General features: G+C 43.6%; 1 protein-coding gene across 2 annotated transcripts in view; it reads right to left on the bottom strand.

Annotated features, from left to right (window-relative positions):
- Positions 1-346: 346 nt before the first annotated feature.
- Positions 347-19493, bottom strand: part of KCNK10 (potassium two pore domain channel subfamily K member 10) — an 89498-nt gene continuing 70351 nt past the window's right edge. For both annotated transcript variants that reach the window (XM_081912306.1, XM_081912305.1), the window contains 3 exons: positions 11936-12122; positions 6437-6579; positions 347-3073 (listed from right to left, as the gene is read on the bottom strand). In XM_081912306.1, coding sequence (XP_081768432.1) covers positions 2453-3073; positions 6437-6579; positions 11936-12122 — 951 coding nt within the window. In that variant the 3' untranslated portion in view covers positions 347-2452. The remainder of the gene's footprint in view (positions 3074-6436; positions 6580-11935; positions 12123-19493) is intronic.

Here is a 19493-nt window from a genome sequence, read left to right as displayed (position 1 = left end):
GGAGTGCTAGCTGCCGTGGATTAGGCTTGGGCTGGGCCTGGACTCAGCCACGTGTCCTTGCACTCCTGGTGCTCCCCTACCTCTCCTACTTAGCGATGGCAGCAGTGGTGCGGCAAGGTCTGGGTTCCTCTTTTTTCCCTCCTTCCTCTTTCTCTCTCTTCCTTCTCCTTCTCCTTCTCCTCTCCTCCTTCTCCCTGCATCAGCTCCAGGGTTTTCCTGGTCCCGGAGCGCTGCTGGGCAGTGGGCCGGGCGCTCTCGCTCCCAGCTCAATTTGGGTCGCGAGGGGGGGGTTCCCCCAGTTGACGTGCCAGGCATCCCCGGTTCTCCCTTTGCAGTGGTGGCAGCAGTCTCAACAGCCCAGAGCCAGCCTGGTAGCACAGTTGGCTCTGGCTGGCTTCAGGAGCTGCTCGCTGCCATGGTACCCACCATTTTGCCTCACCGGAAGTCCCCATATGATGTGTCTTGTGCCGTTGAACCAATCACACAACATTCTTTCCCTACTAATAAATCTACAACACTTAAAATATAAATTCGGGGACATTAAATGAAATCTGGGGACATTTTGGAGACCGATTTTGTCTGGAGACCAATTTGTAAATCCGGGGACTGTCCCTGGAAAATGGGGACATCTGGTAACCATATTGTAGATGGGGCCCATCCCATGTTTTCCCTAGAATGTCAAGGCATGATTACAGAAACTATTCCTGGTTATATTATCTTCATAAACTAAGTTTGGGTGAATTGTGTGGAAGGAGGGAGGTGTAGTGTGTTGCACTAGGTTTGGTGGAATTTGAAGAACCACAGCTGTTGGTGACAGTCTTTGAAGGCTATGAAAAATACATAGATGATATGCAAGTTTGCACATGTATTCCAACCCACCTTTCATTTCAACACCTTTCCCCTCACTCCATTTCTTACGCAAGCAAACACACCCAAGATTGCATTAATTAATTTTCTCACATCCTCTTCCTTTGTTTTTAGGTTTGAAGCTATTTGTGCTCTCCATATGCAATCATCAAAGACATGGCAATGGGTATAAAATGTGTAGTAATAATTATCTTGTTGTGTGTTGTTGGCTTTGAAACCAAAAGAGGTTTTGCTTAGGTTCTGAGGAAGGGAGGAAGAGAAACCAAAATGAATGAGAAAGAAAAGTAACACTTACAGGAAGATAGTCGACAAAGCATGTGATTTAACAGTTGCACAATATGATGTTATTAATGGCACTTAAAGCTATAAGCACTTAAAAATTTTGATCATGTTTTTTATCATCGCCTTCATCATCCACGTGGAATTTTGGGAAGTTGTCTGTCTCTCATACCTAAACCCTAACGACCAATAGGAACACAGAGCCCTGAGCTTTGAAAGTTGCCCTGCCCCATGACTTTACATTGTATATGCCTGCTGTTTTTAAAAAATCAACTTCTGCTACAGAGAAGAGCAAAATGTTTGACATCATGCAAAGGCTTCGCTCTCCGTCTTCATTGTATTACAGCATTTCAACTGGAGCTCCGTCAGTAATACAAAGTGTGGCTGCGAACATTTTAAAACAAGGGGCTCACTGTTTAACTGAACCAAGCGCAAGGTTATTCCTCGCTTAAGCAATGCAGATGCTGAAATTTTGAAGGTAATGAGATAATCTCCAATGTATGATTATCAGTTTATCACAGGAATTTCTTCCAACGGCAGGGGAAAACACCCATACCCACCCACACCCCAATTTCCCCCTTTTAAAATTTCCATTTGTTATGTGCTGTTTTTGTGTGTTTTCTTTTCTTTTTTCTGGGGGGGGGGGATATCCTGCTGTTATCTTCATCAGTGTCCAGGCAACTTCCTTGTGCATGGGCATTTATTTATTTATTTATTTTTGGATTACTGAAGCTAATTCATCCATTTTTGAATGTGTGTGTGTGTATATATATATATATTTGAAATACAAAATGGGAGAACAATCATATTTGGATCCTATGCCAAATCATAAACACTGCCTTATTTTAAAGTTATTTTGCCTTTCCATAAAAAAAAAAAAAGGATTCAGCAGTGACAGAAGCAAGGAACTTGTCATCCATTGAAAAAGTAGAAGCCTTCTTTCCTCACTTCCCAAAATGCTCTTCTAAGAGGTCTGTCTTTGCTCCCAAACATTCCCGCTGTGTTATTTGCCTTTCCAGCTGTATTTGGATGTTCCTCCATGGCAAGAACACGTAGGCTGTCATTGTCAATATTCCAGCTGCAGACGCCATTTTCCAGTGTGATTTCTTTTGGCAGAGCAAACTTCGGTTGTTATGGCACAGTGAAATATCCCAGGATGTTATGGAACCAGACTGAATTAGGAGTCTGTATAAGGCACATGTCTTCTTGATACATATATCCATCTGTATATATATCTTGTACGTATATAAAAGACTAACATTGGTTCGTGAGAGTCAAGGGTCATTGTTTTTGTTGGTTTTCACATTTAATTCCTGTCTTCAAGTAATGCTTTGTTTTCGTGTTCCCTTTCTTTGGTTTCGCTGGGGATCATCCCGTTCTCGAGGCCCATGTGCTGTTCAATGCAGTCGGTGAGAACGGCAGTGCTGGAATGTTCCGAGTGACACCCTTTCTCGGAATCTTCCTCCTTCTTCTCCTCATCCAAGGAGTAGTTCCGGAAGGTCTCGTAGATTTTGCGCACGTCTTCCGGGATGCTCTTCTTCAGGTCTTTGTTTTTCCTCTTGGTCAGCTTGGAGGAAGAGCCGAACTTGTTGATGATGTTGTCCTCGGAGGCCCCCTGCCCATGCTTGCTCAACTGTTCCGTCCCTTTAAGGCGCAGGTTGTTAGGCCTGTTGTTGATGCTTTCCTGAGATGAAGCCTTGAAGTGGCCACTGTCCAAGGCAGCAAAGACGCAGCGTTTCTCCGGAGAGAGCATATCCAGCGAGTGGGCTCTCTGGTCCAGCCCCAGCCGCCTGCGCTCCATGCTCCGAATCGTCGCTGCTCTCTGGAGCTTGTCATGGATTTCCACGCTCAGACGCCGCCGCGTTTCCCTGAACTCCGCAGTCACGTTGGCTTTCCATTCAGCCGCGTGGGCTTTTATTTCACCAACCTGTGAAAAAAGTCAAGAACAAAGAGCTGAAAAAATCACAGTATTGTTTTTTTAAGGGTGGGTTGTTGTTGTTGTTGTTTGGTACTTAGAAACTCCTGCAAGTATAGATCAAGTGGTGCAGGGAGGGGAAGCGACGCTAGTTAGAATTATTCACTTGGTTTCCAAATGGCTCTTGTCTACTCCCTACTATATTGCATTCATGCCATGTAAAGCCACACGGGAGGCGATGCTGGCCAAATGTCTTCTTTCAAACAAGCTATTCAAGGCATAAGAGCTCCCTTTGAGACCAGTTGTGGCAAAGCTGTGACATTCAGCTTCATACAAAATACACCATTTTGACATACAACACCAAGCTTAAATAAGAAACTGAGATTCTTCACAAGGGGCCAGGCTTTTGTGTGTGGTTCCCCCCGCCCATACACACACACCATGAGGTGGATTTCCAGGAAACCAGAAGGTCTCTGCATTGTGCTAATAAGTATGCACCCACCCTTCTGTTTCCCCCATGTCATTAGCTTTGATCATCAAAGTGCTTTCAGATTCAATCAATCCCTGGTCCCGTTTCTTTCACCCTATAGGATCAATACCACAGCTCTATAAAGTGCCACCAGAAAGAATGTTAAAAGGAATTTAAATAGGTGCTTCTTTTCTGTGTCCCAGCCAGTGGCGGAGCTCCCTGCTCCGGCACCGGGAGTGGCGTACATCTGGGGCGTAGCTGGCGCACATCCCAGGGGGCATGGTGCATGTCTCAGGGGGCATGGCACACATCTCAGGGGGTGTGGCCCATGTCTCAGGGGGCGTGGCGTGCGTCTCAGGGGGCGGGGGCGCCAGGGGCGCAGCAAGCGTCCCGGGGGTGCGCAGCGAGCACCGAGTGTCCCTTGAGTGGGGGCAGCCACAATGTCACCCCCCGGATGGCACCCGGGGGGAACACCACCACCTCGCCCCTACCTTCGTCCGCCAGTGGTCCCAACTATGACTGAGGCTAGAGTGGGCGAGAGCCTTCTATGAGATCACACCTAAACTTTGGGATTCTCTTCCAAGGAAGGCCTGGCAGGCTCCCTCTCTATTTGCCCTCCCTTGTTTTGTCTCAGATAGGCTTAGAATTTGCCTGCTTAGCAATTTCTAACACATGATCTGGTTTTCTTTAATGGATTCCATCTGTGCTGTGAGTGTCTTTGTTTTATCGATGCTTTTGTTAAGATATTATATCTATCATCACAGGGCATGATCTGAAAGCACGCAAGGCTACCACTTTGCTGAAACTAAGGGGGCCTGGATCTGGTTGGTGCTTGAATGGGCGTCCATCACATGTATGCCGACCTGGATTCTATGATTGAAGAAATGCAGGATATAAGAGCAACATCATGGAAGAGGTGTTTCTTTGACCAAGCTGAAACTGTCAAGCTCCCTTGTTATTTTTGCTATTGCCAGGAGGTGTACTGCCGCTAATGCAATCTTGCTATATTTATAGCACTGAAATTGTGGTGGGTTTTGTGCATAGCTGTCAACTTACAGATTTGAAAATAAGGGACTAGCGGCCTTGAAAATAAGGGACCAGCAGCCAAAATAAGGGACCTGCAGCCTCAGCTGTTCCAGGCACCCCAGTCTTCCTGTCCTCCTGCAGTCTGGTCAAACTCATGCTGGGTAGCTTCGAGAACACCGTCCAACCAACTTTGTAACCAGAGGTTCAACTGAATAGAATCTGAATCACATGCACCACAAGGCCTATGCAGCCTCAACTTAAGATGGCTCCCCGACCTGGCTTTGCACTGCAAAGTTTGCAGCAGCACGTGCAACAAAATGGCGTCCAGCATTCAAAAACCCTCTCAGCTTGCATTAACTAGCCACACACAAGGCATGCAAGCTCCACCCCCCAGTCGTTCTTAGACTTCTTATTGGGTGAACAACACAGCCAAGCAACACAGTTGGAGCCTCCCTCCTCCCTGGCCGGCAGGGAGGGAAGGAGAGGAGCTGCTTCCTTTGAAATTTAAGGGACATTTAAGGGACATCCATCAATAAGGGACAGCAGCGGGACATGGCGCTGGAATAAGGGATTGTCCCTTCAAATAAGGGAAACATGACAGCTATGGTTTTGTGTATGTGGTTATATTTGCCATTATGCCGGTGTTTTATTATGTTATTATGAAATGGTTCTAACGATGGTAGATTTTGAGATGCCTTCCCATTTTCTTTGATGTAAGCCACTTTGAGCCTGATTCTTTTTGTGGAAAGGCAGCATACAAATAAAATTGTGATGGTGATAAGAGTATTGATGATGGCATCCATCTGTCTCGAGAGGCAATGGAGTGTGCCTCTAGAGGTGAATTCAAACCGCTGCGTTTGCAGCACCAAAGTGACCTTCCAGGAGCATGAGCCTCAGTAGAGTGGATGGAGGTCCTGGGCTGCCCCAAACAACAAGACCTTCCTCTCAGTCTTGCTAATGCAGGCCAAAGGGAAGCAGAGTGATATGTTTGGCACCAGCCTGGCTGCAGGAGTTCCCAGAAGGAGGCATACAAGATGCCATCCAACCTCCCCCCCCTTTATCCTGTATCTGACCTCCTTATTTACTTCTTATAAGCTGTTTTCTTTATGAATAATTATTAAGATTTTTCTAATTATAACTTAAATACCACAAGGAAGTCTTTTACTTGGTTGTTTGTATTGTTGTATGTTATGCTTATTGTATGTTATGTTGTAAATGAAATTTCCAATAAAAATTGAAAATTGAAAACAAGATGCTATCCAACCATCTTAGGGACTCCACTCCAGATTTGGGTAGGACTTACGCTTCAGCCTTTTCTTCTCCGTGATAAGGGTAAAAACAAAAAAAATGTTTTCTTTAATATTTTATACAAACCATTTTGAACACTTTTTTTTAACAGTGGAAGGTGGGGTAAAGGTAAAGGTACCCCTGCCCGTACGGGCCAGTCTTGACAGACTCTGGGGTTGTGCGCCCATCTCACTTAAGAGGCCAGGGGCCAGCGCTGTCTGGAGACACTTCCAGGTCACGTGGCCAGCGTGACATTGCTGCTCTGGTGAGCCAGAGCTGCACACGGAAACACCGTTTACCTTCCCGCTGGTAAGCGGTCCCTATTTATCTACTTGCACCTGGGGGTGCTTTCGAACTGCTAGGTTGGCAGGCGCTGGGACCGAGCAACGGGAGCGCACCCCGCTGCGGGGATTCGAACCGCCGACCTTTCGATCGGCAAGCCCTAGGCGCTGAGGCTTTTACCCACAGCGCCACCCGCGTCTTCTAAAACAAGTCTTCTAAAACAGACTTAATGAACTAATAAGGGCAAATTAAAGCCAGCACTTAACTGGCAAAGGAAAACCCACCAGGGTCAATCATTTGCCTGTAGTTACCTCCTCTTTAGTCTTCTTCGAAATAACTCGCAACCAATCTCCAATCATACTGAGGACAGCAGCAAAGTACGCAAGGCCCACGAGGATCCAGAACCATACTAAGGGCTTATACCACTCCCGGTAAGGAATTTCGGCATTTCCTCCTGAGGTGGGGGGGAAAAACAGACAAAAGCAAAGTGTTTGGTTTCACCCAGGAATTTAAATGCAGAAATATCAAAGGGTGAAACCATGTTTTGTCACTGTTAAGTTATCAGCCCACCTTTTATATACTTTTTGCAGTGAGATTCCTGCATTGCAGGGGGCTGGAGTAGATGCCCTTTGGGTTCCTTCTAACTAATATTCTACAGTATAAGCATTGCAAATGACTATTTACAAAGTGATAGCTTGTCACAGTGTGCAAACTGCTGTTTGATAAATTTACATTGTCCTGTGAAGGTTCAATGAGTTCTTAACTATACCTGATGCAGGATGGCAGACTTACAATATCCAAAGTAGTCTTATTCAGAAATACACCCAGTTCAGTTCTGAAACCTTTGCTTTAGGAACGAAGCCTTCAATTGGTATGCTAGTGGCTCCTTTTTTGAGTCAATAGTGTTACTGAAACTGGACCTTCAACCACACATTTCCTGAAACCATTTCCTCCATGCCAATGGCTTTAAAACAGCAGCACGAATCTGTCCTTTAAAATCAGGCTGTAATAACTTCTGTCCCAGCAGCCAGCACTCTGAAGGGATTGGAATATCAAATTAAATTGTTGCAAATCCGTAACTAAAATCAGAACTTTCATTTGTTTATTTCCTCTTTTCTTGTTCATAACTTTTTAAAACAATAACGATCATATTACAGCAAGCTCTGTTTCAAACTAATTGGGGTGGCAACTGGCAACCATATGCCAGGTCATTTATGCATGGGGGTTTTTCTCCTTCAAAGTTTAAAGTTCAGGAATGCAAATGTTGAATCCAAGTTTAGAGTTTGAAATGTTTTTGCTGTATTCCAAGGCAGATTTCAAACATAATCAACTTGCAGTGCTGAAGTGCAACTTCCCATGCCTCTTCAGAAGCCCAACTAACATTATAGTGAATGTTTATTAGATTGCACCCTAAATTTCCCCCTTTTCCATGTAGCTAAATATTGACAGATTGGCAAAGGCCCACTTGGGATCAATGGTGCAGTTAGGTAATTTTAAGGGACCACAGCTCAATGGTAGAGCATCTTCTCTGCATGCAGAAGGTCCCCAATTCTATCCCTGGCATCTCCAGGTAGATCTGAGTGAGATTCTTCAGACTCCTACCTGAAACCCTGGAGAGCTACTGCCAGTCAGTGTAGACAGTGTAGAGCTCAATGAGCCAATGATCTGACTCAGTATAAGGCAGATTCCTATGTTCCTAAGCCTGGACTTAAATAGCCCTATGGAGCTCAGTATTCACACCACAATATACAGCATACAATATATTTGTATTACCTTACTTCAGAACGAAGCAATTTCCTGGGGCCCTCCTGTTCATTCAAGGCCCTTGGCTTCTGCTCTGGCAGCACCACTGCCCAATAACATTTATGTATGTAGATGAGTCCCCCTTCCCTGTAATATGGTTCAGTCCATACCTCTCTCTCACTCCCCCTGAGCATTTCCACTCTTGCAGGCTGTTAGCAATCTGATCCATTTCAATGAAGCCTTAAAGTGCATTCTGCCCAGCCTGTCTAGGAGCGGGCTTGCAATGATTGAAGACTCATATAAAAACCAAAGCATACCATTGCTGGCAGGGATCCAAATATTGTTTTCTCTCAACGTACACTATACGTGCTGCCATCGCTTTATGCCTTTCCCAGTATAACAAAGGGCAAGCGGTTGTGCTCTTTGTTGCTACGCGGCGGCGAGGTTATTCTGATCACATGTGCCCCAGTGGGAATTTGCCATAAAGCAAGATAACGGCCATCTAAGCACAGAGTTAAGGAGGGAGCGTGGCAGAGCTGGCGCTTCATCCTGTGCTATTTTCTTTGTCCATCAACCGGTGCCATCTCAGTCTATCAACAGGTACAGTTCCAAACACACACAAATGACCGTATTTTTTGCTCTATAGGACGCACTTTATCCCCTCCAAAAATTAAGGGGAGCAGGCAGAAGGGAGAGGGGGTGTGAGGAGAACCTGAGCTTACAGGGTTAAACACTTTACAGGTGTTTAACCCTGTAAGCTCAGGTTCTCCTCACAATGTGTGTGCGTTCTATAGAGCGAATGCAGGCTCCTTGGCTTCAGCGATAGCAAAGCGAAGCCTCCGAAGCGCGGAGGGAAGCCTTTGGAGCACAGCGCAAGTTCGCTGAAGCCTTTGGAGCACAGTGCAAGTTCCCACTGCGCTCCGCAGGCTTCAGGTTCCTTTTACTGAAGCCAGGAGAGCAAGACTCTCCTGGCTTCAGCAGAGAGGGAGAGCTGCGCAGCACCCCTTCAGCCAAGCGGGCGGAGAAATGGAAGGGGCTCCTTTTCTCCTGCCACTTCACTGAAGGGGCACTGAGCAGAGAGGGGGATGTTTTTTTTTTCTTGTTCTCCCCCTCTAAAACAAGGTGCATCCTATGGTCTGGTGCGTCCTATAAAGCGACAAATACGTTAATAAGCACAGAGAGAGCCATTTTAGTGTAAATCAACCAACGTCCACTAATCTGTCTCTCTGTGGTAATGTGTCGTTTATATTTTACAAGCAGCTCTTTCAAGATCAAAGGGGAGATAGCCTGACAGGCTGTCAATACAGAGCAATGGGAAGGTGCAGGCAACTGACGCGTTATTGGATGGCAATTGCTATTAGCACACAGTGGTGCATTGAAGGAACTTGTCACATGGCAATTCTTCTCAACAGTTAGTCTCCTGGAAAAAAAAGCTGCCAACAGGAAGAAATCTCCTAGCTGATAGCATTCAACATGTTATTGGATTGTTACTGGATGATCTGGATCTGCCCAGTGGCCTAAGATTCACTACCGGCTCCATCCTTACAAATTCCGCATTCTATTCCATTCATAAATCTCAGAAGAAACCATCGAGACTGGCTACCCTGATAATATAGGGAAACATGGATAAACTCAGTTCTATTCAAGTTTTTGGGGTAAACATTCCAGGAGCCAATAACTAGATCTCTGCTCTTATCACCTCTCCCTCAATCAGCTCCCCACCCCAGAGAGAGAGAGAGAGAGAGAGAGAGAGAGAGAGAGAGAGAGAGAGACTGCATGCACACACATTTCGCTTCTCCGAGGGATCTGAGTAAATAGCGTTGAATGAGGAAGTGGCCAAAGTATCATCCTCACTTAGTTCTATGGGTGTGGTATGTGGTATTCAACACTAGCTGTACTCAGAGCAGGCCCAGTGAAGTAAATGAGCAGGGCTAACTTAGGTTCATTCATTTTAATTGGTCTACTGTGAGTGGGGCTTGGTTGAATACAACTCTATGTGCTTTTCGGATATGAGAAAGCTAACCAATTTTATCACCTCATCACCAAGGGAGCAGCAAGGGGTGTGGGCCCAGAGGATCTGTGGATACTGGAGCAGACCTACAGGGCATCACTGTCCCCATGGTCACCATGTTGCCAACCCCTGGAATATAGGATTGCAGCCTTATCTACCCAGAATTTAGTGCATTTCATAGAAAGCAAAATGATCAATTGCCTACATCCTTTCGTTTTAACACAGGGCTTCATCTTCATTTCAAAGCACTTGTTAAACACTGATAATATTGATACAACTGAAACCAGCAATGCTGGAAGAAGAAGAGATAAAAAGAGCCATTTCACAATGATTCCGCGCTGTATATCCTTCATTCATGACCTTCTTGAGAAAGAACACTGAAATGAATGGAATCTGTGGCAGCAATGACTGGTGGATTGCAACCAAAGATAGTAATATTATAAGAAGAGCTTGTCTGGATGAGATCAAATGCCACCTTGTCCCTCATTTGGAATCAAGTAATAGCCAGCCAGATGCCTGCAAGAAACCCACAATTAAGGCACGAAGGTAAGACCACCCCCTACTGTTGCCTCCTCCTGCCAACTGATATGAAGCACGTTATGCTAAGAGATTCTACAGAAAAACATGGAGTCAAAGCATCTTCTCTTCATCACGGCAATGGGGGAGTGGGGGGGGACACTTCCTCTTCTCTTTGACCTCCAGTCCAAAATGGTACATTTGCTTTTTGGTAATTGACAGGAACAGATATTTATGGCTCCGAATTGTAGTGTTCTCATCCCAGCAAGTACATAACATCTGCACTACACACCTCATTAGTCTTTCACTTCCAATGTCAGGTTTCTATAATGGGATGGATCCAGCGCCAAGAATTCTATCAAAGATAGAGAACATAATTCTGCAAGCTAGCGCTTAAGAAGCTGTTGTCTATTTGCTTTGATATGTGTGTGTGTATCCCTTTTATCAAAGACTGTAAAACAGCTTTTTGGACAGCTATCATTTATACTTCTGATCTTACTTCCACATTTGAATTTAAGTGTTTCTAAAACATTGATGTTGTCCTCAGGAAGGCTGTTTTTATTAGGAAGAAATATGTGTGAAATAGAAAAACTGCATTCACTTTTATGCATGGTTTGGACGCTGCCGATTCCCAGCAGGGGATACCACACACACCACTATTTTGTCAAATGACTTGCAGCTGTTCACTCATTTCTTCAGCAGGACATCTGCATTCTGAAAAGTTCCCTTTTCCAGATAATTTCCTTTCTTCCCCTACTAACCACTGCACCTCTTTTCTCTACCCCAAGACAAAACAAAGAAACAAAGAAACAATTCCCTTTCCCCTCCAGGTTCCAGTCAAACTGAAGATGAATGGATGGGTTGGGCTATACATGCACCATCCTTTTAAAATGCTAAAATCCTACCAAACATGGGGAGACTTAATCTATTCCCTCTCCCTCTCCCTCTCCCTCTCCTCTTGGTGGGATTTAAGTTTAGACTTTTCTTTTGAAACGGGTTCTGTTTGTGCAGCCCTAACTACTGAATCAGGAAACAGAGCTACTGTTAAGTGCTTGGGAGATTTGCATCTGGGGCTCAGACTGAAGGGCCCAGGCATTGTACTCCTCGTGCCAAATAGGCAGTTTGTGGGCTGAAGGAGTTTGTCCTGGTGTTTTCTGTTCTGAAAAGCAGCATTATAATGGCCAGAAAGGTTACTGGTAACCTGAGGAACCAATGAAGGCTAGGATTGCCATGTTTCAAAAAGTGAAAATCCAGACACAAAAGTTGTTGAGCCTTTTTTGCTCAACCTTGGGATCTGTCCACTAGCCCATCCATGATCATATCACTTCCCTCTGGCCCTTGACTCTTGTTGATCAAACTCTTTGCCTGATCCAGTGTCTGCCCTCCAACCTGATTACCCTCAACTGGATTGCATTACAGTTAAATTTAAGGGGAAGGAATCAAAACAAATTCTGCAAAGTACTGTCTATTTCCAAACACCAGTGGCAGAGTAGAACTTCTTCCCCCAGAATGTACCACCAGGCCAAATTACATGCCTCACCTGCCACAAAATCACCAAAGCCAACTGTGGTCAGAGTGACAACCACAAAGTAAAAGGAGTCCAGAACTGACCAGTCTTCAATATATTTGAAACTGACTGCAGGAATAGTGACGAAGACGATGCAACCAGCCAGGATGAAGAGGATGGTTGAAATCACCCGGATCTTGGTCTGACTCACTTGTTTCTTCTGCAAAAGAAAATGAAATAGAATCAAAACTTTATTTGCGATTGTTAATGCACTGCTTCCTGAAACCAAGAGAAAATGAATCATTTGCCTGGGAGCACTTCAAAGAAGTCTACAGAAAGATAAGGCAATAAAAATCAAGTACCGGTAAATTTTATGGCATTGCAATTTAATGCCGAATGTACAAAATGCAACACAGGCCTGTGGCCCAGATACTCCTAACTGGTCCTGCTAGCGGAAGCCCATGCAAGGAATTCCACTACTGCTATGTCAGTCTGCATTTCTTAGTGCATAAAGTATTGGCTGATGTGTAGAGATCTTTCATATTCTGATTAATACAAGAGGATTCTAGAAGCTACTGGGAGGTTCTCTGAGTGAGAGAAGCAGGCAGAAGCTTCATGGTTGTTTGGGTTATACCTTCTGGGAAGCTGGTTTGAACTAGTTCCCTTATATCTTCCAATTAAGGTCATGCTGACTATAAATATAGGCCAGAAGGAGCCTGGGCCTTACTTTCTCTTTATATCTCTTCCTTTTGGTGTGGTGTTCTATACATAGTATGCTTAGTGTTAAGTTTTAGTCTTGTTACACATTTTTGTAAGTGTTGCAACTGGATTTTTTATGGACTGTGCCAATCATGAATGTATTTGGATTTGTGACCATTAAGCTCATTTGCCTTCAGCACAAGTAAAGCTCTGCTGGATGAAACACAATTGCCTCTGGTCTACTTTTGGGAACTCTGCTACATGTTGAAGGTTTTCCTCCACACGTATGCCGGTGCCATGGTGAGGTATAAAGGAGTGGGATGAAAGATGACAGTATAGCTACCTTAATGGGAGAGATTTAACACATATTGTCCATTTTCTCATTGAAATCAAGGAGATATCAAAGTGCCTCACATTGTCTGGCTCATGGCCTAGTTCCCACTGAGGTGATGAAATAGTGCCTTGGCTGTACCACTTGTCTCCAGGGTGATGGATCGCGAGATGCAGTTGTCCAGAAATAAGAGAAATATTCTACACATAGACAACTAGAATGTGAGGTAGAGTTCCAGGCAAGAGCGGGGATGGAAGAACATTCAGTTATATTGAGCCCATTTGGCAGTGATTTACCACATATTCTGAAGGCACATGAGGCCACCATCTTGCTGAATCTAAGCAGGTCTGGGTCCAGTCAATGCCTGGATGGTAACTCCATGAACTGCCTTGAGTTCCACAAAAGAAAGGTAGGTTACAAATGAAATTCAAAACAAAAACATACCACCCCAACTGGTTTTTTTCAAACCAGGAATGTGCTTTTATGCAGAGCTGTGATCTCATTTCAGATTAGATCACCTAGAAAGGAAATAGGGTTTCAGAAAACTCTCTCTACCTCATTCCCTATGGAAATGCCAGCTGCAAAACTGGCAGTTACCAATCCCACCTGCCAACGAGCATCTCCATTGCTCTGGACTGAAGAAGCTGAAACTGCATTTCCTCAGCTCTGAAAAGGTCACCTGAATGTGAAATGTTGCAGTCAATCGCCAGGTAGCAGCTTGGAAGGGGGCGGAATAATAATCCCACAGGTCTCAGCAACACAATTTTGCTTCTAAGACAGCAAGTTATTATTCCCTCCTGTAATTTTCCTGGTTATATGTCTGCTCCGTGTCTATCTTGGAAGAAATCAAATGAACAAGGGAAACATAACCCAATAAAAAAACAGCCCATCAAATCCACGACGTGCGATATATCTGTATCTATAGTTCTCTCCAGGCTTTCCTTTAAAATATTAATTAACACATAGGGGAGGCAATGGGGGCAAATGCAATAATTCCACAAACCCCTCTGTCACGAAAGGAGACTGCAGTGGGCAGCTTTTTGTACCCACTGCGGTTCCCTGTAGGGTTGTGCCTTGAATTCAAACAAATCCCAAATCAAGATCTTTGGACAGATCTGGGGCTCTTCCAAGCCAGAGCAGGATATCTCCAAAGCCACCCCCGAGTGTTGCTGTTTTTGAAACCTTGGTAGTTGGAAACCCAGACTGATCTATTGCAAATCATCTGGAAATCTACCAGTAGATCCCAATCTACCTTCTGCCTACCCTTCTTCTAAGCTCCCCTCCAAAGCAGACCCTCATTTTGGAGGTAGTCACTGGTCACTGTCTGCACAGTGCACCTAACCTGCTAAAAACATGAATACCAAAGCATGCAAGAGGGAGCCTTAGTTTGACAGGGATCTTACTGCTGACAGGTAGAGAAGTGCTCATGATTTATTTTACTCCCTGCTGTGTCCAACTCTGGTTTCTGCTCATCCAAAGAAACACATAATGCAGTATAAGCACTAAAATATGAAGCAACTGCAATCCTATAAAATCGACCATGCTTCCAAAAGACTGCAGTTGCTAAATCCAAATATGTATTATTGATGGTTTGCATTCTTTACAAAAGCAACATCTCAGCCCCCTTTTGTTTTTCTCCTAGAGACGCCAACGCCGTATGGGGTGTACAAATCTTCTGAGGTAATGGACTGCAGCTTTTCATTTTAGTTGCTGGCATGAACAACATCAGGTGAGTCATAGACTCAACTAAACAACCACGCCATTCTCAATTATTGCACACAAACATGCATGCTAATAATGGACAGTCTCCTGTAGTTCAATGTTTAGAGAAGGGTCTAACTGAAAAGAACTATGTTTAACTCAAAGACTATCTGTCTTGTGTTTTCTACCCTTTCATTTACTTCAGGGGCTTAGCTACCTTCAGAAAAATAAAGCACTTTACATGCATAGCTGTCAATGTTTCCCTTTTTTTAAGGGAAATTCCCTTATTCCGAATAGGATTCCTTGCAAGAAAAGGGAAAAGTTGACAGCTATGTGTTATAACACAATGACACCAGATAGCACCGTGGAGTCCCGTCTTTCGCCCCTGGGATTTCCCTTTTATGATTCTGTTAAATGTGTTGATCCAGCCCAGGTAAAAATCATTCAGGACCCAACATATATACATTTTAATCTCCGGGTGGCCGCTTCATTTAAGGGAAAGCAAATGATGGGAAGGGGCTGAAAGCTAACAGGGAAATGTGTGCATTGATCTTGATTAGAAATAACCATGCTGGAAAAATGAATGAAGTCTTTATTCATTTCACCTTTACTAATGTTAGGCATTTATAAAGTGCTGGTTTTTCAGCATTCTTTTGTTTCTACTCACCATGGTGATTTTGTGCAAAATGCAAGCAATGGAAAGGGGGGTAATGATCATTGGCCCAGTTAGGCTGTGATTTAGCTAGCACATAGCTCTGGTGTTTGGAAAATTTGAATAAATCTTTACCCTTGATCTGAGAGGTAGCCTCAATATCAAACTGTCCTTTTCGCGCAGAGCGGCCCAGATAACGCAAGCAGTGCATTAAACTCTTAATCGCGCATTCAATACTTGCTTGTTTCCCAGCTCCATGTGATGGGAATAATTGGTTTGGACTCATAAAACCATTGCAGTGAGATTTAAAGTGGAGTGTTTAAACACCACATGCAGCTAAATCCCCATATTACACTGACTTTAAAAACAAAACAAAACCCACGTGTCTTGGAAACAGCAGCACCCTACCTTTCTAAAGCAACGACAGCAGATGCTTAAGAGTTGAAGTCACAACAGTTTGCAACATCTCCATAGCTAATAGTCTAGAGGAGCCTGCACAGTATAATGCAGTTCACACTGCTAAAAAATATCAGGTAAGGAAATCACCAGGAATGCAGAATGGAATGTTATCTGAATGCAGCCAAAATGATGTGGGGGTCTCACCACTCATATAAGCATGAAATTGCTATGCACAAGTGGTACTAATCATGATAGTATATGAAGTTGTATTTTACTAGTAATTGTGTCTAGGGAGCTGCACTTTTGGAGCATCTTCTGAAGCTTACATATTCAATCGTCAGCTCCCCACAGGAACAGAACAAGACACCGGAATTCCTGACTCCACCCAGTGCAATCTAATGACTAAAATAAATAAGAACTCTATCAACATACAGTGTTCGGTGTTAAGTTGTGGGTGAACATATCAGACGACACAGTGATTCTTCAAACAGCTCTTGTTTATTCATAGGCCAGAACAGAACTGAACTGAAGGGTTCAGCCAGCCTGCTTATATAGAGCTCCACTATAAAGCAACAGTAACCATTTTCTATAACTATCCAATCACTGAACGTCACTTTCTATCCCTTATTTGCATATGTGGACCTGAACTATCTACAGTATCCCCCTGCTGGCCCAGGGTGAGAACCTCAGTACATAACATTCAGCTTCTTACACTGTCATATGCCTGAGCCTTTTGCCCAGGCATGGAGCCCTTTTACACTTCAGCCATGAAGCAGCTCATTAACCATAGTTTCCTCTTTCATCAAAAACACGAAGCTGTAGTAGTAGTAGTAGTAGTAGTAGTAGTAATTCATTTATACCCCACCAATCTGGCTGGGTTTCCCCAGCCACACTGGGCTGCTCCCAACAGAATATTAAAAGCACAATATAAGATCAAACATTAAAAACTTCCCTAAACAGGGCTGCCTTCAGATATCTTCTAAAAGTCAGATAGTTCATTATTTCCTTGACATCTGCTGGGAGGGCGCTCCATAGGATGGGCGCCACTACCGAGAAGGCCCTCTGCTTGGTTCCCTGTAACCTCACTTCTCGCAGGGAGGGAACCGCCAGAAGGCCCTCAGAGCTATGGTCACCAGCCATGGAAAAAGCCAGGACAGTAATCCACAGTTTGAAATTGGTTCAGTGATCTGTTTTGTTCTGAAGCTGGCAACCATAGTTTTCCTGGTTTTAACGAAAGAGGAAACCATGGTTAATTATATAGTTTCACTGTAGTTCAAACAAAGGGGTTCTGTGTACGGGCAAACAGTTCATGGATATCACAGCTTAAGAAGCGCAATTCATTCCTGTTTTGATGAAACGGGAAACCATGGTTAAGTAGGTAGCTCACAGGAAAGGAATGAAGGGTGTCCATGTTTGTTTGTACAAAAGGTTTGTGCACATTTTTTGTAACTGTAAGTTTTCTAAATTATTTTAATGTTTTATTTTTTATTATTGCAACCTGCTCTGGGAACTTAGGGTAAACAGAATAATAATAATAATAATAATAATAATAATAATAATAATAATAATATCAGATTAAACTGAAATATGATAACCAGAACTACCCCTCTGCCTCCAACTTGTTCCCATCCTTTGAAACCTGAACTGATCATTTTGGTAAACTAAGGAAGTTAAGAGGGGAATTAACACATTCATACAAGGCAGTCAATTAAAGCACTGCTTTGAGGGCTATTTATACACACAGCATAATACTGTTGAAATTGGATTCAGTTTGATTTTAACCTGCAGCCACGGTTTATATCCCCCCCTCCCCCACAAAGGCCCTGAGGCTTAAAGCTGTTTTTGATTCAGTTGAGTTTCTAATAAGAATGTAAAGCCCAGGTTGGTCAGAATTCTCATCTGAAGACAAACACCTCCCTTTGATTTTCCATTCCATTTTAACATTCCCATAAATCAGGCATGGCCAGACTTGGCCCTCCAGCTGTTTTGGGACTACAGTTCGCATCATCCCTGATCACTGGTCCTGTTAGCTAGGGATGATGGGAGTTGTAGTCCCAAAACAGCTGGAGGGCCAAGTTTGGCCATGCCTGTCATAAATGGTACGAGAGGGACTCAAACATAATTTAAACTTCATATATCAAAATGTTCGCAGAACAAGAGCAGAATACCTCTGGACATCACCTTGAAGAGGTTAAATTATTATCTCAGCAGTTCTGAAGCCTGTGTGCAATTAGAACATCCAAGGTGTTTGCAAAATGTGGTGTTACCAAATTTAGTCCTTTCAAATTCAGTTCAGCTAAAGCTGAACTATAGTTTTATTCCTGTGGGAGAAATTACCCTTCTCCTTTTCCCAGTTATGCTCCAGGAGAACTGCTAAAAGTACTGTTGCTGCAGCAAGCAACCAAATTGCTCACAGAAGAAATTGGTTGGGAAGAGTTCCAAGTTGTGGAGCATATCCCATCGGCACAGAAAGAACAAGCCTTCTCACACGCACACATCATCAGCCAGCAGAGTTAGAGCAAGGTTTGTGTCCAAGTCAGTTCCACTGCATAGCGGTGGAACAAGTTAGAGGACACGCAAGCAGGAATGCAGTTTTATGTTGTTTGAGTGTGAGAGAGAGACTTTGTGCAGGCCACTAGAATGAGTGGAAGGTTGCCTGAATGTTAATGGCCCAGAGATTGAAAGAGGACAAAGTCCTTACCAGAGAAGAATGGCAGATTAAGTTGATGTACTATGCCGAAATGGCAAAAATGGCCGGAAGAATCAGAAATCAGGAAGACCAAAATTTTAATAAGGAATGGGGAAAATGCATACCGGTAAATTATCTTTAAAAACCATTGTAAAATCATTAGTAGGATTGGAATAACACTTGTAGTTTCATGTTGAATTTTGGATATAATCGAGATGAAAAAGATTTGGATTATTATAAAAGGTGTGGGAGGAAATTGTTAACAAAAGGTAGCACAGAGGGGAGGAGGGAAGTTCAGGAGATTCTTTGGAATCTTGTTTTTATGTTGGTTGTTGGATAATTGATTGTAAAATTTTAAACTGAAAAACTAAATATTTTTTTATTTAAAAAAAATAGAAAGGAAGAAAGGAAGAAAAAATCCTTTAGTACACTGATTTCCCTTAGGGTCAAACAGGAAACATCAAAAGGAGAAGACTATAAGCTACAGCTAGCACAAAAGCAATTTCTACATACTTAGAGCTTTACAGAAACACGGTTGATTTAGTTGGAGCTCAGTAGGGGAGATTCTTCAAGTCCCAGTCAAGATTAACTTCACAGAAACTAGAGTTTTGCTCTTTTCATGGGTCCTCTAGCTTAAGTCAGGGGATGCTGCAGTTCATCCCAGTACCTGATCTGGAGAGTCACTTCCTCCCAACCACCCCAACCTGCAGGCAAATTCCTTCTGCAGACTTAGAAAAATATCCTAATAGAGGATATGATTAATATTAATTTGCATATGGTTCTGGAGACAGTCCCATGGGATCTGAGAGCTGTGCCAAAAGGAGGAAAGAGGAAGTGTATTCATCCGCAGAGCTCAAAGTATTGTAGGTTTTAAAAGCATTTATAAATTATCTATAGTGATAGCCTGGCAGACTGAAAAGCGGACTGCCTTGGAGTCCAGCAGAGATAAGTGGAAGGGGTAGATCCTGGCAAAACATGGCACTGATACCCTGTTGTCACAGATACCCTTTCAATCCGAAAAGTCCAACTTGGGTTGCATAAGAAAAATCACTCAAAGAAAAGCAGTTTTAACTCCTCACTCCTAAGAAGAAAAGAGCCTTGAGAGACCATGTTTCTTAGT

The sequence above is a fragment of the Podarcis melisellensis genome (genome assembly GCF_964234715.1).
Source record: "Podarcis melisellensis genome assembly, chromosome: 1".
NCBI classification, from domain to species: Eukaryota; Metazoa; Chordata; class Lepidosauria; order Squamata; family Lacertidae; genus Podarcis; species Podarcis melisellensis.
Note: the sequence above shows the minus strand (reverse complement) of the source record. Positions and strands in the feature narration are given on the sequence as shown.